This window comes from Tachypleus tridentatus, chromosome 13 (assembly GCF_004210375.1).
Source record: "Tachypleus tridentatus isolate NWPU-2018 chromosome 13, ASM421037v1, whole genome shotgun sequence".
In the NCBI taxonomy this organism is placed as follows: Eukaryota; Metazoa; Arthropoda; class Merostomata; order Xiphosura; family Limulidae; genus Tachypleus; species Tachypleus tridentatus.
The window spans coordinates 114,486,875-114,512,355 of NC_134837.1; the positions used below are offsets into that span (position 1 = coordinate 114,486,875).

Below are 25,481 nucleotides of genomic sequence, written 5' to 3' on the forward strand. Positions count from 1 at the left end.
ATATGGAATCCAAAATATCAAATTTCGTTTCTCTTGCACATTTTCACAAAATTTTTGTACTTTTACATAAATGAATAATTTGCATTGAAATCTAGTCAAATATTTTGTGCTTGAAAATTACACAATCACCAGCTATAAATCTGCTTAAACCTATAGTTGAGTCTTGTCGATCGTTCTAGAACACGAGAAACCCCCCACTATTATATAAATGGTTAAGAGGCCGTATGACGTGCGTTTTCTGGATATGTTTGTGCGTGCACTTGCTACTGGCACAAGAGGATATGACCAAAACATATTCTGTTCGTGATAAATTTGTTGTTTTCTGATTTAAACTTCAGAAGCTATAATTGTGATAAACGTATATTATAGTATACTGATTGTAGCAAACTAACAATATAAAACTGTCTTTTGGCTCGCCGATTTATAAACTTTAAGGGTGCATTTCTCAAAAGTTCAGTTCGAAACAATATTCGAAGATGCGCTTGTGCTTTCGTAAAACATTGTAGATTCTTGCACTCGACAATTTTCTACATATTTGAAGAACAGATGGGACTTGCGCAAAACACGTTTAACAATATAAGTTTTATGGATTAAACTAAATTATACATATTAACGTATAACCAATGAATCCGTTACACCTCCCTCCTTGGAGAAATAAGTGTTACACAAGTTTTAACTAATTCTACATATTGATAACAATACATTAAATATAATACATTGTCAAATAATTACACATTTCAAAATCATAACGATACATAAATCAATACAAATAACCGTATTATAAAATTACCTAGCAATTGAAAGTGCTTAAACAAATGTAAAATGTTTTTACTTAACACGATCAATAATCATACGAAGGAAAGATTCTTTGAAAACTGGGATAGGTTTCAAAGGAGCAACAGAAATTTTGTGGCTAGATTTTCAAACCAATTGAAATGTAGGACAAACTTTACAAAGTGAGAAACACCTTCCCTAAATTTTGGACCAAAAAAAAATCATAATTTCGTCACTCATCTCTTTGATACCTGAATGACCAACGGGAGAGTTTATGGCTATCTTTAAATGTTTCAAAACAACATACTTTTGGAACAATGATTTTATAAACTACAGCCCAGTCCTCTAAAGCTCGTACATTTGGTGTTTTCCACTCTTTTCATGAGCACCCCATTTTTAATACTATCCATTTATAACTTTCTCCTTTTCATTTTTTGGGAGTGAATACTTAAATAGTGACGAGATCTGCTGATCCTTTTCTTTATCAGTTTTACTGCTCACAAACAAAACAACTGAACCATATTTTTAATATCCAATATTGTCGCTCAACAAAGAACTTCCTCAAGATGGATTCCTGGTGAGGGGATCTCCCAGAGAAGGTTCTATACTTTCAGTTTACCTCCTGCGATCTCAACATCCACCCACTTGTTTACTGTGCCTGGTGACTCGTGAAGGAAAGGAAAGGTTTCTAGTGGTTGAAGGGTCCAACCCTAACATGCCATATTAGCCTTGAATTCCTGCAGAAGGGCATCTTGATTGCTCCCCCAGGATCAATTTTCTGGTCCTCTTAGGCTAGGATTAACCAAGTATCAGTGTTGAACGTTTTCAAGAGGAGTTATAGACATTGTATGCTGGTGATTGCATAGTTTAGTGAGCACTATACCCAATATTCTTGTTTTGCATTGCAGTACGTACTTTCGGAGAATTTCATGGTGAGTAGGGACAGTAGCCAGTGAAATTTTAGTGTATTATAGACACCCCATTCTTAAGAGAGAAAAATAAATAAAACTGAGAAAAAAAGATAAACTGCCATGAATAGATGACTGTTCAACAATCATATCACAGCAGGTTTCTGTACCTAGACTTCTCATGTTATGCTCATTATCTAAGAAATCTCCCTTTTCTTATTCAAAAGGAATTAGCGCTGCTTGCTGGCTCTGGCTCCCTCAAGTCAATAAGAAAGCTATGCTCTGGAGGTACTTTAGAAACATCCTCAAAAACTAAGCTCCTCTTGAATTCGAAGAGCATTAGGGATATACTCATTGAGGTTATTCCACATGCTATCTTGAATGTCTCAAGTTATTGTTCAGAAAAACATCAATTTCAGACTGAGAGATCCTCGTTAGTTTTCCACTAAAGGTATTTCTGTGGTGCACTAAATCTCAACTTGCAAACACAATTATGTTGCCTACTAATGTTCTGTTTTTGACATTTTACATCACCATATCCACTTGCTACAGTCAAGGGAAACTATCTGAACTGTAAGGTACGTTCATGTGTTCCCAACCCTCTCGGGTGTTTCCAGTGCCAGCTGTTCAGTCACTCGAATAGATGCCGTGTTTTTTAACACGTGCTCGGTGTGGTGACAAAGACCACGATGCCTATGAGTAAGTCCTGAAACCACAGTGTGCTAACTGTAATTGTTTACACCCCTCTTGCTTTAGTTCTTACCGTAAGTAGGTTGTGGAGAATGAGGTGTAACGTTTGAAGACAATGAACACCTATATTCTTCCCAGAGGATCGGAAGTTGTTGTCCCCCACCCTATCACGAACATATGCTGATGCACTCTTCTACTGCTACAGGGTAAGTGCTGACAAATCTCTCCATGCCTTCATTAGAGTTGTTTGCAAAGCATCTGAAGAGTTTTTAGCACTCCATGGTTAAGAGTTGACGAGTCTGTACACTCCCATTTGTCTCTGCCACTCCTTCCAGGGAATTCCTATGGTTCTGGGTTTAAGCATTTCCTTGAATCCATCTTCCACCCTTAATAGGTGGAATCTTTGTACAGACCTCTTTCCAACAAAAAAACGTGGTCCAAAACAGAAGGGCTCTGCCCATTTCTCCTTTACATACATAAAAATGACCACTTTGATACAGAGGAACTGTCAAGGTTTTATTTAATATGGATAACATTAAGGATTCTTATAACACTGTGCCTTTTTTTACTGTAAATGTTTCTGAAACCTTCCAGTGCCATCATCCTTTGGCAATTTTATCTGTATAGATATGTCAGGTTGTGATGGATGAGTGCACAGAGGGGTGGCACTGCTGGTCGATCTGCTTGTACCCATCCTGTCTTTGCCATTTGATACACCCTTGAAGTCTGTAAACATCTGTTTCTTTGGGTTGTACCATCATTTGTTCTCTCCACCTCTCTCAATGAAAGGCCTAATGATCAACCAGACCTTTATCCCTTCATTGACCAGTTACCATCTCCCTTTTTAATGCTGTTGGATTTTAATGGATACAGCTCCCTCTGAAGTGGTGTGGATATTGATGAGAGAGGTCATTTCATACAGCATACACTCCTGGATCACAACCTTGTTTCTCTCCAGTACTAGTTCTTATACAGATTTTCTTTCACCTTGTCAATCATTTAGTGCTGTTGATCTGTGTGCTCCTTTTTACTTTTTATTTACCTTTGAGACTTGACCATGGTGGATGCACTCAATCTGCATGTATCTGGAAGCTGGACCAATTGATCCTCCTGTCAAATGTGAGCCATTGATAGATGACAGCATGGCAGCACTGACTAATTTGTATTGTACAGACAGCTATTCAATGTATTCCTAAAACCTTTATGTTTCCACACTATTTTTTCAATAGTGAAATCCTGCCTGAAATGCCTTTCGCAGGTATACCACACTTTTAAACTGCATCACTTTCCAACGGGCACGTACATGGCAGATAAGTCAAAACCAGAAGGAATCTTTGTAACTGGTAGTAAAAGAGATGCTGATTGCGTACTTAACCAAAGTCATGGGACAAGATTTGGAAGGTCAGTAGGCAGTATACTTCTTCCTCTTTTTGAAATTGTTCTCCAATGGCCAGTAAGTTCCTGATGTCCAGAGCTTTGCCAATGCTCTTGGTGAAAACATGTTCCTGCATCTATTACTTATGCTACATTCTTTATCTTAACCATCAAGAACTAGGAAGAGTGATAATATCTTTTTCTTTCAGGCTGATCGTCTCCATTGCTGCTTTTTATAGTTGTGGAACTCAAACTTTCTCTTCACCAATCTGGTAATGCATCAGTCAGACCTGATAATAATCACTTCGAAATGCTGCACAATCTTTCTCCTGCATCTTTCGCAATTCTTCTGGTTGTTTTTTCTGGCAGGAGAATGTTTTTCCTGATGCTTGGTTCTGGGCTATTATCCAACATTTTTCTGAGCTTCAGAAGGATCCCAAGATTCCTTCAAACTACCATCCAATTGCTTTGACAAGCTGCCTCTAAGATTTTGAAAAGGATATTTAAAGCTCGTTTTGTTTGGTTCTTTGAATCAAACAACCTTCTCTCCCCCATCCAGTGTAAGCTTCGACAGCAGTGTTCCACCATGTACTACCATCTGATTTGACTTGAAACATACAATCAGGAAAGCCTTTCTCAAGTGGCATCTTATTTGTTTCTTTTTACCTTAAGTTTTATGATACTGTGTGGAAGTATAGCATTTTGCGAGATCTCCACTTATGGGTTGCATGGCCATTTGTCGTTTTTTATTTTTTTTAATTAACTGGTGACTACCAGTTCTGTGGGTTTGACACTTTCATGTTCTTTCTGACAGGAACTTAAGTTTTTCAGTGTCATAATTTTCATTTATTTAAAAAAAATGAATACTGTTACTGAAACAGTAGCTAACAGACAATATATGACTTCACATCTTGTGTCATTCATTGAGCATAAGGTTAATTGATTGGCAGCTACAGACGGGCCTCAATCATCTACTGACGTGAACCGAAACTGTTTACATGCATTTTGCTACCAATGGGGTATTCGCCCAAATCCTTAGCTCTGTCAAGTGCGTTCTGTGATCCCTAAAGAATATTTCAGATTTTAATTCAGAAGTGAATTAAAAACAAGTTGTGCGTGAATTGAAAACGTCAGACTTTGTTTCTTTGTCCAATCGACAGCGACACCTTGTGGAATTTGTTCTCTCATAGTATTGAGTGGCTGTTCTGTTTAAATAACTTGAACTTGGTCAGCAGAAAACATTACAATCAGTAGCTGCTTCAACTGTTATATTATATATTACTGCAAAATCGTCTTCGGCAAAATTGATTGACTGTCTCTAATATAGAGACTAAAAATCAAAACAACTACAACCACCCATTCTCAATGACTTTCTGAACTACAAGTTTACGCTAAAACTGCATGCAAACCAAATAAACAAAACAGTTTTAAAATCTGTATAACACTATAGATTTAAAAAACATGTACCTGCATATATATTTCACCCTCACTGGAGAATGAGAGTAAAAATTCTGTTTAGAAGAATTGACTAAATTTTGTTTAAATTCACATTATTTTAAGAAAGGAAGGGTTAAAGTTTATCTTACTGAAAATAAAACACTTTCATATAAATATTTATGTTCCACTGCATGTTTCTCAGTCTCTTTTTTGGGAATATTTTTGTTGTTGTTTATTGTTTTATGTACTCTATTCCTCTCACAAAACCTTGATTCTTCGGGGTCTTGTTTTGTTCTCTGTCTTTAACTGAAAATGTGAGATACCTGGAAATCTTTAAAAACGAAAACACAGCAACATATGCATTACTCTAATGTTAGTTTATGCCACATTTTATTTATTGAATTTTGCTAGAACAAAATTTACTTTCACGTTACAGGTATTAAATAGTAATGTATAATGGTAATATAGTGTCAATTTTTTTTTTAGTTTCTTTCGCAGTTACCAAGACAGTTTGTTTGTTTGAAGTTATATACAAAGCTACACTATAAGCTATGTGCGTGCTTTGCCTATCATGGGTATCGAAACTCGGTTTCTAGCGTTGTAATTCTGCAGACATGCTGTTGTGTCACTGGTATGCTGAAAGATAAAATATTAGAAATTATATTTATGCACAACAATCCTTCTAGCGGATATTATTATAATTCAGTATTCAGATACTGTTTGGTATTAAAACGATGCTGTGGTATGATCCTTTTTATATTTTTAACTCGAAAGTTTTCTTGGAAAATATTTTAGAAAGGTAAGAGGAAAGCGGAGGTAGAATACTATTGTATATTACACAATTTTTAGACAGTTGATTAACTGAGAAACTTTACTAATGAAAGTAACTAAGCTACTTAACGTATCAGGCTAAAGTAAATGGAAAGGAAAGCAAACGAATTGCCCTAATATTAATAACTACCGTTAGTTTTCGTAAAAGCATATATTATTATAAATTCTAACGTTAGTAATTACAAGCCTTTCCTGTTTCCATCGTAGATATAAAACTATAATGTAAAATTTAAGAGCAACATGGAACTTGGTGATCTACTTAGACGATAAAACTATTTTAAAAAATAAATAAAAACCACTTATTTTCATTATTTAAAAGGCCAAACACCTTACTGGTTACAGTCATAATCATATAAAATTTAACCTGTGATAACCCAAAAATTATTTTAATTGAAGAAGAGTCATAATCTACCAAATTTGTATCAGTGTTACAAAGTCTTACCATTCTTACAATAAAATATGAAAAAAATTATACTTCCACAGTGTTCGTTTCATTTAGAAAAAAAAAAAAAATGGAGATCTTGTTTTTCTATAACAAAGTTTCCATCCTAGGTATCACTAATGCTAGTAACCCTTCTTTGGACCTTTTCTAACTGTTTAGTGTCTTTCCTAAGGTAAGATGTTCAAGACTTTGCATAATATTTCAAATAAGACCAAACAAGTACGATGAAATTACAATTTTTTTAGGCTTACATTCTATATTTCTACCTCGATATAATCTGAAGTGTTAGTCATATAAAATTTAACCTGTGATAATCCAAAAGCATTATATTGCTTTTATGATAATTAAACATGATCTGCCATTTATATGCCTGTTAGCTCTGTAGGAAGTCCAACAAACAATCAATTTATTTATTAATGAAGATGAAAATGGTTGAAAAAATATGTACAACATTTGTTTGAACAATTTGAAATAACTTGTGTAAAACTATAAACATAATTTTACAGCTGAGTTGTGTGTGAAAATTTAGAATAATTTTAGGGTTAAAACTTTGTGAATCATTAAGGTTCTTTTGTTATGCAAAATGAAAATGAAATGTACCATGTAATGTAGTCTGTGAACAATTGGGAGTGTCTAAAAGAACCAGTTATCCACTACTTAAACCCAGCCACTCACCCAGTTATGTACATTCTTAAACTACAAGTCATGATGTATCATTTAAGGATTTCTCTGTCATCACAGCAGGATCTTTAGACCCTGAATTCTATTGTTTTTAAAAAAGTCTACTATATAGCTGAAGATCACCTTAATGATTCACAAAGTTCTTTAGACCTAAAGTTGTTTTATATGTATAAACATTGGTTTATCAGTCCTTTAACTGCTTTTCTTAACTAAATAAATTAATGATGATATAATTTCAGGAACACAATTTTTAAATTTTGTTGATGATGAAATAAGTTATTTCAAAACATTCAAACTTCTAAATAAAATTTTTTGTGTTCTGTCAACTGCCTTATCTTCATTATTAAACCATCATGAATTCATTGCTAGCAGTTTATTTACCCAAAACACCAAATAATCTAAATAATTTTGTAAATCAGAAGCATCTTTCTTACAACATCCAAGACCTAGAGAAATTTGTCAATTATTTCTTTGTATGTGTCACTTTGATGTAATTCAAAATTGGTAAAGACTCTGATACTATACCCAGAGGTATGCCAATGGTGACATTAATTCAAGTTGTCTAAATTCTGTTTATAACAACCATATATATTCTTCCATCCAAAAGCTTTTCTATTAGGTAAACCAACTTATCTCCCACATATTTTTAACAAGTTTTGTATACTTTCTGAAAATCAATATACACATTCTGCACCCTCAACTATTTTAATGAACACCAAAAAATTATCCCCTAGTGAATACCCAAAATTTTTTTAAACTTTGTTGAAATAATTTACTACAAATCTTTTACCAAACTTTTAAAAACTATCCATCACAGATGTAATGCTAACAGACCTATACTTACATGAACAGTTTTTCTTATCACTTTAAAAAAATGAAACATTAGCAGACTTGTCTTCTGAAACCTGTTCATTGTTCCTGGATTTACAAGAAATAGTAGCAAGTCGCTCATGTTTGGTCTGTAACCTTCTTCAAAACACTGAAGTAATATCTAGTCCAAGAGAAGTATCATTCTTTCCAATTCCTTGTAAGGTCAAAATTAATTTGATTGTCATATTTGATTTTGTTTCTATCTAGTCAGTGGCAGAATAATGGGAGGGAAGACAGAACTGCAGCCTAGGAGACTTAAGGCAAATGTAGACCCCAAAAAATACAGGCTAGGATACTGTATTTATATTGAAAAAGTAAGAATAATTTAAAAAGAAATGAGTTTAAAAAAAATTTAATTAGTAATGCAACTTGAAATTTTACAATAACTATGAAAATTTTTTTTCTCAAGGATTCATGTTGTTAAAATAAGAATAACAATTAAAAATGTATCCTAAATAGAAATTTAATTATTTTTTCATACATTTGTAGACTAAGGTGTATATTTAATCATGAAGTAATAATTGTATAACAAAAATAATATGCTTGAATAGGCTTTGTATTATTCACTGTTCTAGACCACTGCATCTAACAGCTGTTCAGGTTGAGAGATGTCACTTAAATCTATTTGTAAATATTTAAGAAGAAATAAAATTTAAAAACTAACAAACAATAGTAATGAGTCTTTTTGTGTCATCTCTCAAATTTGAGACCCCACTCCCATCGTAACATTTTGCTTTTAATGTTTTTACAGAATTTGTTGCTCTTAGTTCATACATTTTAAGCAACTCTCTTTCTTGTATGATGTTTTTATTTCATGTCATCCTATTTAACCACCCCTCTTGGTCATCTTTCTCCTGTCACAGCAGTAATGCTCTTCTTTAAATGTATTTATTGTGCTCTTTGTGATTCATCCTGGGTTGGTACTTTTAGCCACACTTGTCTTCTTGTGTTTTTTTTTATAAGGAGCATGTGTATTTTGCACTAAAACAGTAAACAGTATTCCAAGTGACAACTATATAGTTATTTATTTTGAAAAGGAATGCCTGTTTTGACTTGTAATGAGTATGTGCTATTAGTTGTCTTAACCCTTTTGCTATGAGTTTGGTGTATGATACATGAGTTTGTTTACACATTTGCATGCATTAAGTATTTGCATTATAACTTTTGATACAGTATGTGTATCTTCACAAACTTTAGTAGACTTTTAGTAAACATTACAAGTATGCTATATAAAAAAATCAGGTGTAAGACTTTATATTTTTTAAGTTTCTTTACTCAAACTATGTAGGGTCAGTCACTTGACCAACCTCGTAAACATCATAAAAAATTAGGAAATATAAATTATGCTTTTTTGTGCTAGAATGACTACATATTATAAGATGAAAGTACAAATGTTTAAGTAGCTTAAGTCTCATAATGGTATATATTTTCATATTTTTTTGTTATTATATTGACCTTACAGTCATGTCTAATTGCATAACAAATCTTTCATTGATGTAGGGCACATGCACTTATATCCAGTAAAATATAACTGATCTTTAATTTTCCCTGTCTTGGCTGTGTTTTAGTGGACTAGTATTTTGTGATATATAGTCATATTTCAATTATTATACAATATATATATGTATATTGATTTTTCCAATTTAGAAATAAATTATTAAACTTATTTTTCTTAACATATAAAATGATAAATCAAGAAGTAAAGGAAACAATTATTTCTTTTGGCTATGAACTTTGGACTTGGTTGCTACTGGACACAAGTTGCTAAGCCTTTTAAAATTTTGCACTGGAGGATATCAAACAATTTTTTAAAATTCTTTTAGGTTTTACATATACAGTTGAATAACCAAAAAATCAGAAATAACCAAAATGATACCATTCAATTCCACTATAATATATTAATCTTAGTTATTAAGATATATTTAGATTTAAAAAAAATATGAAACTTCAAGTAGGCTAAAGATGCAACCTTTAAATCTTGAATTGAAGGAATGTGGAAGCCTTTTCAAAGATTAAAATGGTAGGTAAAACCACTCTGGGGATATTCTAAGCTGTTTATTGGTTATTCATGTCATATATTGAAGTAATTGTATATAAGGAACCATTTCCAAAAATGGAAAGAGGTGAACAATGTTTGATTCAGTATATAAGCTATATCTCAGTAAAATAAAAAGATATGAGGTTCTTATTTGATATTATAACTTGATAATGTTTGTAATTTGAGTTCTTAAATTTGTACAAAACTATAGATTTGGTACGTTGACATCACAAATGTCAAATTTTAAACAATGCTACATTTAACATACCATGCGACTCACTAATATCTATATTTGGATGTGTTCTTTTAATATTTACTTTTAAATTAAGAAATTTAAAAAAGTTTGAATTATAACCTTCAGTTTGATTCCAAACTTACTGATGTAAATTCATAAAATAGTACAATAAAATTTTTAATGCAAGGTAACAAACTTAATGATATGGTTTTTGATCTGTCATGAAAGGGTTAAATGACTTATCTGCCACATCTAAAACCATCTATATCAAATGCATAATCCAAGTTATAATAATTATTGCACTTAATATAGTTAAAAATAATTTACCAAATGTTTATCCTATTTAAAATGTGACCCTCAACATAATGAATACAGCTAGAATAATTAGTTTGTCATTGGCAAACTTGACTAATTTATTAGTTCTTCACATCAGTATCATACCACTGATCCCCTGAGTTTCTCCACTAAAAACAAGGGTCTGTTAGATTGGTTAGACTTTGTAGCAAATGTTTGCTGCTTTTTTCTTTTTTTTTTTCTTCCAGCTACTCTATAATCCCACTATCCTAACTCCTACTGGTGTGATTTACCTTGATAATCTTTTATGTGGCACCTTATCAAAAGCTTAATGAGAACCCAAGTTTATCAAGTCTACAATCTTTCTTTTGTAACAGATAAGTAAGATTCTCCATTGGTGAAAGCATATTTAATTTCTTTTATGAGATAATTTTTCCCTCAATTACTTTGTAAATCTTCTTTTACCAGACCTAGATTTTTTTTCACTGTGCAAGTAAGATTAACTGATATATAATCTCTCTCTAACTTAATATACCCTTTAAAAATAAAATAAACGTATCTCTCCACCCCTCAGGCAACACTTTCTTGATTTATCAAAGGCTAAAGAAAAAGTTTTGAATAAATATTTGTTCTAAGTGCCAAATATTTTATTTCTTCAGTACTCAAGACTTCAGTTAAAATTTTCTGGTAATCATTTCTAAGCATCAAGTATAATATTGTTACAACTACTTTGTCAGTCACTTTTTATTTTACCTAAACTTAAATATTTTAATGATTTTGTTTTAATATATATTTCTACTAAAACTAAACTTGTGTAAAATATAAAATTTCAGGTTTTATTTTGTGTTTAGTTCCATTGTATGGATTGTCTGTGAATGTGGTTGGCCAGAAAAGTAGCCCACGAAATGACCCAAGTTATGCACCATTCTTTGTGAAATACTCTTTGATGACTGAATAGTAAGTTTGTTTAATTAAATTACAGTTGCTTCTTTAAAACTATATGTAGACAGACCATGGTTTACAGTTCATTAAATTTCAGGATATCTTGATTTTTATTCAAAATTAATCTATCATTTCCTTTATTAACTTCATGAGTTGTTGTGGGTGTTGAGAATGTTGAAGAGTGCTTTATAAAAGATTCATTGAAAAAGCTTTATCCATAATCAGTTTTAAAAATTGTACATGTACATTACTTCTCTGTTTATTGATGCTAAGGCTATAATAAATCCACTAAGTTATTTCTCACATGAATCATATATTGTTTTGTTTGAAAGACCTTAGTGGTGTATTATAACATGAAATTTGTCCTTGTGTGTTACTACATAATGGTTTTATTGCTATTAGCAATTTTTATTATAAAACAAATCATAATTCCTGTCAGCATTTCTCTAGACATGAAACCCCATGTTTTTATTAACTCTGGTACATGGTAACTGCAGTAGCTTCTACAATGAAAATGTTTTGACCAACTTCATTCCTATTTCAAATAAGGCTTGTCAATAAGCCAATAAAACAAGAGTTGTGATTTTTAATATCACTACTACTTTTGCAGGTGTTGCAGTAACTAGTATCCTATTCACTGAAGTAAGAATCAAAAGATGTATTTACTGAACTGAGAAGCTAACCCACTAGTTACTTTTACAAAGAAACTTGTTTCCAAATCATACTTAAATCTGTTGATAATATAGCCATTTCTCAATCTCTAAGACTTTGACTCTTTGCCTATCTAAGCATTTAGAATGCTTGTTTCAGTCTTTTGTACTTCACTTAAGTACCTCAGGCAAAATCTCAATCTTTTTGTTTATATTTATATATTACATAAAAATGAAAAAATCTTACTGATAAGTATAAATTCTCAAGTTACAGTTCCTATTGCAGAGCTCAAGCAAACCTCTCCTCTTCTGCCTCTCGTATCTAGTGTTTGTCACCTGATGGGATGGGTCAGTCTCATTCAAACATGTCCATGATATGATCTGTTGTGATGCAAACCAAGGGTATCTCTTCAGAGGATTCTGGGGTGGCTTTTGCAAATCATTGAGGAGAATTTAGACTTGCTTTTCTGGCTGTTCCTTTTACTAAATTGACCTAAACAGAGAAACATTTTGATAAGCCACCTCCAGCCTCTTTTCTTCAGTTGTTTTCTTGGATTTTTGTGAGGTTTTGGGGAGTGTTGCAGTTCAGAGCTTTACCTTTTGGTTTTATATCAGCATCTTGTGCCTTCTTCAAAGTTTTGAAGTTTTTCTCATCACCTAAATTACATGGATCTGTGCATACATCATTATATGGAAAACTTGCTCCTTCGTATCAATTAGTAGAACAACACTCTCAGATTCTCCTTTCAGAAGCCACAAAATTGGATTTCGTTATCACACTGAAGAAATATATTTTGTCACCAATACAATATCTCATTCATCTGTGTGTATTTTTCAATACTCTCTTAAGATGTGTTCAACCACCATACATAAGGCTTCAAGCCATGGAAAGAGCTGTCAGGCTTTTACTTCTCTTGGTCATCTCTTTTTTTTTTTTGGATGTGGGCATCCATTGAGCCTATCTTTCCTTTGGGATGAATGCATATGATGTCCCTTTACTGATCACTGTGGAATCAGTAGATCATGCATCCTGATCCTTTGGATGAGCTGTCTCCTTACATAGGAGCAACATTGTCATTTGTGAAATAGTGATTGGATCGGAACAACACTTTTATTTCACCACCTCATCCCAAGATCCATTTGTTCAGACATCTTTTTAGGTATGGTGTGCTTATCTTCAAGGTTAGGAACTCCAGGGTACTTGGATGGAAGATAAGTCTATCCTTCACATCAGTGTTCTTAAACTTCATGCAGTACACTGGGCAATGGTTCAAAGCATGTTTTCCTTGAAGGGAAAAATTGATATGATACATTCTGACAATTCCATGGTGGTATCTCAGATTTCTTTTCGAGGAAGTACACATTCTCAAGACCTTTGTTTTCATACCTTGGACCTTCTGTACTGTGCATACTCTTATCCAATGAGTCATTAAGTATGTCATGTTCCAAAGGGGTTAAATTTAATTTCAGATCACTTGTCTTAACCCAACTGAATTTTCCAGCATAACTGATGCTACATCATAAGGTTTATAAGTGGATTTGCTCACATTTCAGATCTCCAATGATTAATGCCTTTGTGAATCATTGGAATCCTACACTGCAGTTGTTTTGATCTTCAATACCTTATTCTCAAGCATTGCAGTAGATGTGTTCATTTAGCACTGGACAGATTCATATCTGTATGCATTTTCTCCCAGTTTGGCTGTTTACCCAGGTTCTAACTATGGTTTGTTCTATTCCCTGTTGAGTTCTCTTGGTTACACCATATTCGCCAACTCAAGCATAGTTTTTGCTTCTTCACTACCTGCAGGAGTGTCCACCTTTATTTCTTTCATATTCTCAGTCTCTGCTGAGGCAACCTTGATCAGACATTCTCCACCCAGATATATGGAAACTCCATTTTCAAATTTGGAAATTGTGTTCCTTTGAATTTAATTAAATCTCTCTGTAGGCCAGCCATGATCATTTATTAACAAAAGTGAAACATTTATTGTCAGTTGTGTATTGAGAGGTATTTAAACCCTCTTCATTCCAAAGTATTACCATATCCTGTTTTATGACATGGGTATTTGAGAAGGGTCTTGCTTTGTCTACAATGGCTTTATGTAAGGTATCTTTATCCACTATTTTTAGGTATTCCAAATATTGGAAGGATTTTGAATCCCCAGTTCTATATGGTCTGCTAGAATTCTTTTGTATTCTTTAGCTAAAGCAAACTTTTCAAGTTACCAAATTGGGATTTTACAGTTGTTTTTCATGTCTCATCCTCCTTTTGAGGCCTTAGTTCCTTGTTCTTTTCTTCATCGTTCTCTTAAATACTGTTTTTGTTGTTGGTCAGTGTTGTTTGCAATTCATGTGCATAGGACTATTTATCATTGCCCATTTGTCCTGCTTTACCCTGATAGGTCTTTTCTTCCCAAGACTCATGCAATCAGGAAAGGAGGAGCCTTCTTACCAATCCATTTGCCAGCCATTTCTCACCTTTATGACATCCCCAATCCTGATCTGTTGGTATGTCCTGTAGAACCTTCAAGTGTTATGTGGCTTGTACTAACTCATTGACGTACTAGACTCGAGCAGAATAATTACCTCTTTCCTTTCAGGCTGATTGTCTCTATGACTATAATCGTTCCTTTACACTTGTGGAACTCAAACTGGCCCTTTGTTGGTCGGACCTAATGATATACACTTTTAAATGCTGTGCCATTCATCTCCTGCATCTCTTGCTATTCTTCTGATTGTTTTTAACTAGATCTGGCAGGAGAATGTTTTTTTGATGCCTGGCAGCAGGTTTTTTCCTACCTTACTCTAAACCTGAGAAGGATCCTAAGAATCCTTCAAATTACCATCCAGTTACTTTAACAAGCTGTCTATACAAAATCTTAGAGAGGATTGTTAATTCTCATCTTGTTTGTTTCCTCAAAGTAAACAGCCTCTTCTCACTCACCCAGTGTGGGTTTTGATGACAATGCTCCACCATGGACCACCTGATTCGCTTCAACCCTCAACCAGAGAAGTTTTTCTCAAACGACATCTTGTATCAATATTCTTTGACCTTGAGAAGACTTATGATACAATATGGAGGAATGGTATTTTGCAAGACCTCCATTTATATGGGTTACGTGACCATTTGCCCATATTTATTTTAAAATTTTTAATGGGCAGGCGATTCCAAGTTTGTGTGGGTTCAGCACTTTCCTGTTCTTTTCTACAGGAACTTGGAGTCCCTCAAGGCTGTGTTTTGAGTGTCACACTTTTCATTATAAAGATTAATGCCATCACAGAACAACTCCCTCTTACTGTTGTAAACTGGCCCTATGTCAACAACTTTCACATCCCATGTCAGCATTGAACATGTGTTATATTGAGCAGCAGCTACAGACTGCCTTCAATCATATATTGAAGTAGACCACAGCAAACAGTTTTACCTTTTCTGTCTCTACAATTGTTTGCTTGCACTTTTATCACCAACGAGGTATTCACCCTGATCCTAACTCCGTATCAGTGAAGTTGTGCTACCTGTGGTCCCTGAATCAAAGTTCTTGGAATTTATCTTTGCCCGTAAGCTTACTTTTATACCACACATCAAGCAACTAAGGGTCGAATGTACAAGAGCACTGAGCATCCTTCTTGTCATTTTTCCACCATTTTGGGAGCAGATTGATGTTCTATGCTAAAGATATATTGTTCTCTTATTCGAATGAAACTAGACTATGGATCACTGATCTATGGCTCTGCCAGGACCTTGGCCTTAAAAATGCTGAACCCCGTTCATCAACAGGGACTTTGGCTTTGTATTGGGGCTTTCTGCACTTCCCAGTTCAGAACTTACACACAAAGTCTCATGAACGTCCTTTGCACCTTTGCCATTTGCAACTGTCTACTGTGTGCTTTGAAACTTCATTCCTTACCAAAGCATCCCACCTGGGGTTGTGTTTTGTTTTTTTTTCCTTGATGGGCCATGCTTTTTCAAAACATGCAATCTGCTATTGCTCCTTTTGGCCTTGTTATCCAAGAGCAGTTGAGTGAATTGGGTTTGTCCTTGGATAGCATTACTGTATCCACCAGTCAGCCCATCCCATGTCTTATTACAGACCACAAATGTGACCTATCTGTAAATCATCTGAGAAATGCAGATACTTCCTATTGGAAATACTGTCTGTTATTTGCTGAACATCTTTCAAACCATCCTCCCCTTCCTATTTATACAAATGGTTCAAAATCAGGTGACTCTGTGGGCTCTGCCATAGTTTGTTGTGGTTCAGTGGTTGTGCACAGAATCCCCTCTACAGCTTCTGTGTTCACTGCTGAACTGTATGCCATTTCTATTGCCCTGGATCACATAGAAGATAAGCAGTACTCAAATTGCACTGTTTATACTCACTTGCTTAGTTCTCTACTGGCCCTGGAACCATTTCACGTTAGTTTATACCCTGTTCTCGCCGATATTCAAAACTGATTTGATCCAGTTTGTCCAGATACCAGTCCACGTTGCTATTTGTGGGAATGAGCTTGCAGACACTGCAGCTAAATCTGTCTGCTCTGGCACTATCACTGCTGTGCCTTTTCTATACATGGACTATGATCCTGTATTCAAGGCTCAGCTCCATAGTTTATAATTGGTTTGCCTGTTGCACTGTTTCCAGAACACTGTTCCTCAGGATTTTCCGACACGTACTACTCACCAGACTACTAAAGGAGCTTGAGAACTCCCAGTTTCAAGTCGCTGGGGTAGTTTGTTTTTTTCATCCAGGATGTTTGAGTGTGTTCCTCCAGTCTTGGAGAAGAGGGTGAAGTTGGGGCCCTCCTTTTGGGTCCCTGGATGTTTTTCCCAGATGTTAGTAGGAGTGACACGTTCTTGCTTTTGAGCCTACTTGTAATTTCAGCTGAAGTTTGACATGATGTTATCCAGTTGAGGATTGTGTGGCTCTTCTTTTTGATCAGTGTTGGTTTTGTACAAAGTTCACGAAAGGAGGTCAGCTATCTCCTTAAAATTCCAAATGCAAAATGGTTTCATCCTAGGTCATTGGTTGAGTGCAGGTTCTACGTCTTCTCCATAATTCTGGGTCAAGTGAAATACTCCTCCGTATGGTTGAGGAGTAAGGATGAGTGTTCATAATTCCAGACTGGATGAGTTCTGTTCCTTTGGTTGAGTATGGTGTACACAATACTGTCATTCTATGCCTAGTGTGTTGCCTTTTGGACTTTTTCAAGTGGAGGAGAAAGTTTGTCTATTTAGGTACTGTTTACATTTTCATCATGATGATTCCAGTGTGGTGAAGTGTATCATACTCTGGCTACAGGTTGGGATACAATCAAAACTAAGTGTGTGTGTGTGTCTATATATGTGCCACTAACATGGTACATAGGTGCCACAACTCTTTAGTTCCAATCCCAAGTTGTGGAATTTCAGCAGTCTGGTTAGGTCTGATCTCTACTGACACTTACTCGTGTTCTATTCCACCTTTGATGTCAGAGCAAAGTTACAGGTGAAGAACATATCTGTTCTGGATGTAGTGCAGTTCTCCCACTCTTATACCAATTTTTATTGTGGTACACTCTTGTTCTGTACAGATGTTTTCTGTGTGGATAATGCCTACACCAGCCTCAATGTAGAATTTTAGCCATACTTTCAGTGGATGCTTAGTACGTTTTGGAAGCTAACATTTTCCTACACTGAAAATATATTTTTAATAACACTTTCCTCTGCTGACACTATCCCATCCTACCTCCCCACTGAAAGCCATTTTATGTCTTGAATAAGGTGTTCATATATTGTACCTAAATAGAAAAAGTTTGAAAATTGGAATTCACCTAAAGCATTTGAGTGGGGTATAAAAGGCTAGAGCAAATTTTTTTAATATTAAGCTAAGATAGGCAAACAGTGGAAATGCTGGAGACTGAGAAATATGGATATTATCAGAGGAGGTATTATTGGAGATACATTTTCAGCTTAGGCAAATGTCATCTTTCAAACTACTTACTCATTAATTTTATTTACTAAGTAAAGAACTTCTGTATGTCCTATAAAGAATGTTCTATATAACATGTATCAGTAAATGTCAATATGCATGTGTATCTATTCCTTTTAGATTTCCACATTTCTTGCTCAATCAGCACCAAACTTAGCACAGTGACTTGAGGAAGGTCATGAGAGAGGGTTAGTCCCCCTTTTCTAAATTTGGAAAAACTATCAATGTTGAGTGTCCTTCAGCATTAGAATGACTATGTCACCACTGATATAATTTTTATAAATGGTGTCTTTCTTTTCAGTATTGGTACTGTTATATATTTTTATTGCATTTTTAATGTTATTATGTTTAAGAAAGAAAAATAAGGCACAATTTTCAATCTTTTGGTAGATAGGAGTTTTTGTTTCATTCATTTAATGAGCAGGTACAGTGGCTATATACGTATGCACACCTGAAAGACATAAAGTGGTTGAAATATCAAAGTAAATGCCAATTTCAAGAGATAATGCGCATTTCAAAATAATTCAATCAAATTATATTAAAAATATTATTCAAGTGGTAATGCAATAATATTAATGTAACTTTTCCCTTTTCTTACAGTGTGATGCTCCAGAGACGAAGGTTACCTGGGGTATATGTTGTTCCATCAGCTGGTTCACCACTGAGTAAGTTAGCCTCTGTATTTTAAACATCACTTTTACTTTAATACAAATGTAGTGTATCATTTTTAACATAGGAAATTGTGGTGTTTGAGCAGATTTGTTTGAGTTTATTGTGATAAAATTATCACTATTTATTTCAGAAGTTACTACAAAAATGAAATACTAGTTCAAAGCTGTTACAGAAATAGAAAAGCTTTATAAAATACGTCATTGTTTTACCCATGGTTAGTTTTGTGAGAATCAGTGACTTTTTGTAGCATAGCTACAGTTAAACAATATGTTTGTATATTTAGTTTTTCACAAAAAGAAAACTAATAATGAAGTATCTTTTGGGCTTATCTTACATTTTAATTATAAAATTGTACATGTATTTATTTCCATGAAAATGAATAGAATTCTGCATTATTGTATTGAAAACAAAGAACATTTAATTTGTTACATTAACATAAAATTTAAGGACAGCAAGGGACCTGTCAGCTCTTTCAGGCTATCCCATCCATTAAAGTAATTTTAGGTGAAACTACAAGTTTTTAAAATACTTGCCAAGTCTTTTCTTAAACTCCATTAAATTTACTACATCTATTACATCTGAAAACAATCCATTCCAAAGGCCAGTTGCTGTATCAGAAAAATAAAACTGCTTTTACTAAAGATATTCCTACCCAGTGGAAGTGAGGGAAAATATCAGTCTGGGCAAGATTTCAGAGTGCCATTCCTGAGGACTTGTGTGCTAAATTAAACACCAAGCCTAATGAAATAACTTTATTACAAATCTGGTATAAGATATTTGCAGTTAAGCAGTCACACTTGTCCTGCCAAGCATCCAGTTGTTGTTCTGATGAGATGGATCACATCTTCCTAGCCTTTAATGAGCCAGACTTCTCTATCACAGCTTTGGAGTTAATTGGATCAGCTAGTTCATGTTTGATGGAGAGGATGGCTAGGTTATTGAGCATTAATTGGCTTATTGTGGATCTCAAGTATGTCTTAATTTCAGTTTGGAAAAGCTATTTATATGTAGTATTGCTCACACACTTAGTGAAAAGGAATGTCCTCAATATGATGAGAAAGTTAGGGAAAGATTCTTCAAATCTCCACTTAACATATTTAAATATTCCACATGCCTTTTGTCTACTGTTTTTTTTTCTAGTGGCTTCATCATAGATTTTGATGTGTCAACAAAGATGATGAAATTCTTTCTGTAGTCCACTGTTGATGATATCGTAACATATCTCTATGAGATGGTAAAGGGAGGGAGCATATCTATATATGTAGTTTACAGTCTGCTTGTCCTAACCAACAGTGAGATATAAGGAACATGGCTTTTTAATTCCAATTTAGAGTAGTGAAATCTTGGCTACTTTTTTGGGTCTGGCTTGTAGTGTGATAAATTAGGTAACATTTCCACCCATATATGAAGAACATGTCTGTTCTGAATGTAGTGCACTAGGGTGTGAATTATCCATTGACTCAGTTATGATCTATACAGATAATGCTTTCATCAGTCCCTTCACTTTATCAATGTGGGATTTTAACTATAAGTGTAAGAGGGGGTGAGTATTTTTTGAAATTAACATTTTGTTAAATTAGGAATGTATTTCCACTAATACTTACCCCTCTCACACACTCCTCCCTCTCTTCCTCTCCATTGAGAGTCAGTGTTATCCTGGCAGTTGAGTAATAGTTGTAAATGTAAGTAGAGGGTAAGTACTATTGGAAATACTTTTTTGATTTAAGAATATTTTAAGTTTTAAATTATAATTCATTTATAGTTCAATAAAATGCTTAAAATTAAGAAATAGAAATGTGTTTTTTCATTTTAACTCTGTTGAATAATTCATCTTAAAATATCTTCCTTGGATCATATATATAATTTCACATCTGTTTTCAGTTATAGTTCAATTTAAATGTTTCATTTTCCTTTCCTGTTCCTTACTGTTGATTATATACATCACATGTCAACAGGAATCAGCAGGCAATAGAATGGTATGAACAGCAGAGATACCTTTATTTTTGACAAAAATAATTTAATACACTATTTTGTACTGTAAGACATGTAGAGCAAGGGCAAAGTTTGGTTATTTTGTAGCAGTTATTAAACCTTTCAAATGTGAATTTTAAAACAGAATACATAATTAACTAAAATATAAAAATGTACATACAACTTAAGTGTCTCTCTATAACCTTTATGTAAGAAACAAATGAAGTGCTGCTGTGAACAAAGTAACCAATACTAGTATAAACAGTTACATTTACTTGAGGACAACAGTTTGGTGCTAATTTCAAATAACTGTTGTTATAGTTTGAGATTAATTGTTTCTAACAGTTGTAAACATGTACATGTTAAAAGTATGTTTAACTTCTAAAGGTTAACTGTGTAAGGTGGGAGTTGCACCTGTCAGGGGTTGACAGAATGTTGTCTGTGTTTCATCTTTGAAACATACTTTTCAAAAGAGCACATCAACTAAACAGGTTAACTGTGGAAGATGGGACTTGCACCTGTGAGAGGTAGACAAAATTTAGTCTGTATTTTATCTTTGAAACATACTTTTCAAAAGAGTACATAAACTAAATTACTGTCTAGACTTGCAGACACATGACCACCTATTTATGCTTCAAACTATACTTTGCCACATTTAGCATTGCTCATAGTTTGTCACATAATACAAAAGTAAGAAGTTTCATTATTCCTTTCAATATTTCTTTTGAAATAAAGAAACAAAACTAAAATTATGTAAAACATCAAACACTAACACACTTGATAATAATTTCTTTACAATATGATTGCGAAGTTGCTTAAATTTTGAATGTAACCTTGTGATATGTAGATAGGAGTTTAAAAAGTGTCATTATGAAAAGGTTAAACTCTATCTAGATTCCCTTTATCTCTCTCCCTCTCTTTTATTTTCCAAGAGAAAGCAAGTACAGAACTTTGTCATTCTGTGGTACTGTACCTACCTTAATATGGCTAGAAATACCAAAGAATTTAATGTAAGCAGCAAACTTTATTAATGTACCAATAGCTCTATTAATACCATTAATACAAATATTTAAAAACAGAGGCCCAAATGCTGGGCATTGAGGCTTTCCACTAGTAACAAGGATCCAGTTTGATGGAACTTTAGTACTAACCATATGCTTTCTTCCATTTAATTAATTATTTTTCCCAATCCATACTGATGAGATTTTCTAAGCTAATCTCATTTTGTAGCACATTATTAAAAGGTTTTTCCAAAACTATAGTAAACAAGTCCAAATAACAAGTAATGTTTACAGAAAGATAAAGATAACAGATTTATGAAGCAAAATTAAGGTGCTGTAAAAAATTTGACCTCAAAACTTTTAAATGTATATAGTGAGTTATGTATTAGATTGATACTCTTCTTTGTTAAATGAAAATGTATTTTCCAGATTGTTTTGTTCTCAGTTTATTTTCATTGTATGTGTATATATTTTAAGCCTTATTTACTTAAACGTGTTAATAGAATGGTTTGGAGTGCTGTTCATCTGGCAAGGGCATTACCAAGGAGGAGTATTTCGTTTCACTTTGTACATGCCACACAATTATCCTGATGGGGATTGCCCAGTAGGTGATCAACCTTAATTGTTTATTTTTTGAAATTATTAGCATTATAAAGGTATACAAAAATGTTTTAAAGATGTTCTTGTGAAATTTATTACAATAATTTCAGAAATATCATAATGTTGTGCATCATTTTTTTTGTGTTATTGCTCATTGTATACTAGAACCTTATCAATCAGAAGTTAGAGTGATAGTTTGTACATTCATTCCAAGGCTGATATATCCTTAATAAAAGTTCTCAAAATTATTGTACATGATTTGACATTATTAAGAAAAATGAACTGAGGACATTTAAAAAAAAAAAATATTGTCCGATACCCTACATATGAGAACTTTGATAATTGCATTGGGTTTTAGATCCCTTGCCAAAAGGTGCTTTTTTAAATTATAAATTTATTAATTATTAAAAGATAATGTTTTTAAATACCTGGTCTTAATATGTAAAGTAATTATACAGCTTATGCAACCTAATTGAATTTTAGCATCAACTTTAATCATTAAAATTAGCACAAAATTTATGCTTTTATGAATTTTAAAAATTCTAAGAAAAATGCCTTATTCTAGCTTTTTCTACTGCATTTAATTCTTATATTATTTTACCTATTAGCATTGTTTCCTTTTATATTAATTGCATAATTTACTCTCTAAAAGGAGCATTTTCATAACTTGCAAAGAAGAGAGTTGAAGTATAATTATGAGAATGATGAATGATAAATAAATTAGAATGTATTTAGATGTTAACATCTTTGGTTTCAATGAAAATATCTTGTTATTACATAATTCTTTTATACCTTCCTTACATTATTTCCTCGTTTAAAACTACAACAAACTTAAGCACTTGTGTTGCCAAAAGTTTTGTATAAGCTAATGTTGCAAGTGATGTTAATTAACATTAATCAACTTGTAAAAAATTACTGATAAAGCTAAAACACTGGCTGGTTCATATTCTTTCTTGAGAAACTATCTACTCTCTTAACTGCCTTCTATATATGATATATTTTTGAATATTATGCAAACTGTTACATCACATCTTTAGAAATACATATATTATTAAGTCTTTTGATCTCAGTGTTATCAAAGTCTGTAGCTCCATCTTGCTAATACTTCAATTTTAACTTTACATTTTGAGCTACAGTATTTTCTTTAAAACCTCTTACAAGTTAATTAAAGACTTCTGTAAGGCATTAGCTACAAAATTACAACACTGCATTAGTGAGCATAGAAAAAGTTTAACTGTTATACCTAATTTGAAATCACTGAACATTTGTAACAAAAGGTTGTGTGTCAGGCATAACTTTCACAGCTTTAAAATTACGTTTTCTTTGTGATTTTAGAGAAAAACATAAATAATGAACATTAGTTATCCTGTAAATATCAGACTGGAAAGGAAATATTGTAGTTTTTTTTTAATACTTTAATAAACCGAACACAAATTAGTCTTCAATTACAAATTTAATCACGATAATGTTTGCCCTCACTTTCTATGACATAACTCCATCTTTTGAGTAAGTTATGGATTCCTTGTGAATAAAATTATTTTGGTTTGGATTCAAAAACAGTCGAGTCAGATTTGAGTTTCTCCTTATTTGCATACCTTTTTCCACCTAGGTAATATTGCAAGGATCTGAAAAGATGGTAATCAGATGGAGTAAGATTTGGCAAATAGGATGGATGAGGCACAACTTCCCATTTCAAGGCCTGAAGTTTTTTTTCATCATTTTTTTCAGTGTATGATGTTGCATTTTCATGGAAAATTATTACACCTTTTTGATTGAATAATGCAGCTCTTTTCTTATCAGTACTTGGTGTAAGCTCTCCGACTGACGACACTATTTTTCAGCCATGATTGTTTCATTTGGATCCAAAACTTCATAATAGATTACATCTCCCAGATTCCACCAAATACAAAGCAAAACCTTTTTTGGGTATAAACCACTTTTCAGTGTTAGAACAGATGTCTGACAGAAGTTCAACCATTGTCTCTTATGTTGATTGTGCTCATAAAAAAATCTGCTTTCCTTACCACTAATAATTCTTTGTATAAATGGTTCACTATCATCTCTTGTTCTCCAAGATGAACAAATGGTGACCCTCTGAGCACTTTGATTATTCATCAAATAATATGGAACCCATTATCCAAGTTTAAAAATTTTTCCAAGCTTTTGTAGGTGGGTAATGATTGTTGAATGGATCTGTTGAGCCATTTCTTGCATGGTCAGTTTTGAATTTGCTTCAACTATGACTTACAGGGTATCTTTATTGATTGATCTTGGCCATTTATAATGTATGGAATTGGTGAGATCAAATTCTCTTGATTGAAGCTTTGTGAACCATTGTTTGACAATTCCTGATACTCAACACATTTTCTCCATAAATTGTACATCTGTTTCTTGATGAAACTTTGTAGAATGGACAATAACTGCCTGTTGTGGAAACAAGTGTAGAGGATGACACTGAAAGTCTTCGGCCTTTTGTCTTCAGGTCAGTGTGTGTGTGTGTTTGTAGGTGTTGTTGGTTTTTTTAGATTGTTATATTATTTGTTACATTGTTTTTTTTCTTTGAAAATTAATAAATTTAAAACGTGAGACTTTCTATTTATCAATTAAAAATCACTTTCGAAGAAAGTTTTGTAAACACTCGATGTATGCCATCTAGTTACAACTATTGTAGGGTCGGCATGGCAAGGCGGGTTAAGGCGTTCGACTCGTAATCTTAGGGTCGCAGATTCGAATCCCCGTCGCACTAAACATGCTCGCCCTTTCAGCTGTGGGGGCGTTATAATGTTACAGTCAATCCCACTATTCGTTGATAAAAGAGTAGCCTAAGAGTTGGTGGTGGGTAGTGATGACTAGCTGCCTTCCCTCTAGTCTTACACTGCTAAATTAGGGACGGCTAGCGCAGATAGCTTTGCGCGAAATTCAAAAACCAAGTAATAAACCTATTGTATTCAAACTTTAAGTCTTTATTCAATACATTGTATATTTTTCCCTTGGTCCATAAGCCTATAATCAAACTAATTAAAGTATGATCTACTCTTTCTATAAATATCTATAATTACTGTAGTACTAAGAACTACCATCCTCTACTGGAATGTCTAC

General features: G+C 33.5%; 1 protein-coding gene across 10 annotated transcripts in view; it reads left to right on the top strand.

Moving 5' to 3' along the window:
- The first annotated feature begins 5,671 nt into the window (after positions 1-5,671).
- LOC143239864 (AKT-interacting protein-like) overlaps positions 5,672-25,481 on the top strand; it is a 34,764-nt gene continuing 14,954 nt past the window's right edge. Inside the window, exons 1-7 of one of the 10 annotated variants that reach the window (XR_013021413.1) lie at positions 5,821-5,982; positions 6,567-6,628; positions 8,215-8,321; positions 11,426-11,531; positions 18,739-18,803; positions 22,286-22,386; positions 23,992-24,864. Coding sequence is in view for 7 of the 10 variants with exons in the window: in XM_076481451.1 (XP_076337566.1) it covers positions 11,521-11,531; positions 18,739-18,803; positions 22,286-22,386; positions 23,992-24,117 (303 nt within the window). In the remaining 3 variants the exon portion in view is untranslated. The other 9 variants (XM_076481452.1, XR_013021412.1, XR_013021414.1 and 6 more) reach the window with 9 other exon arrangements.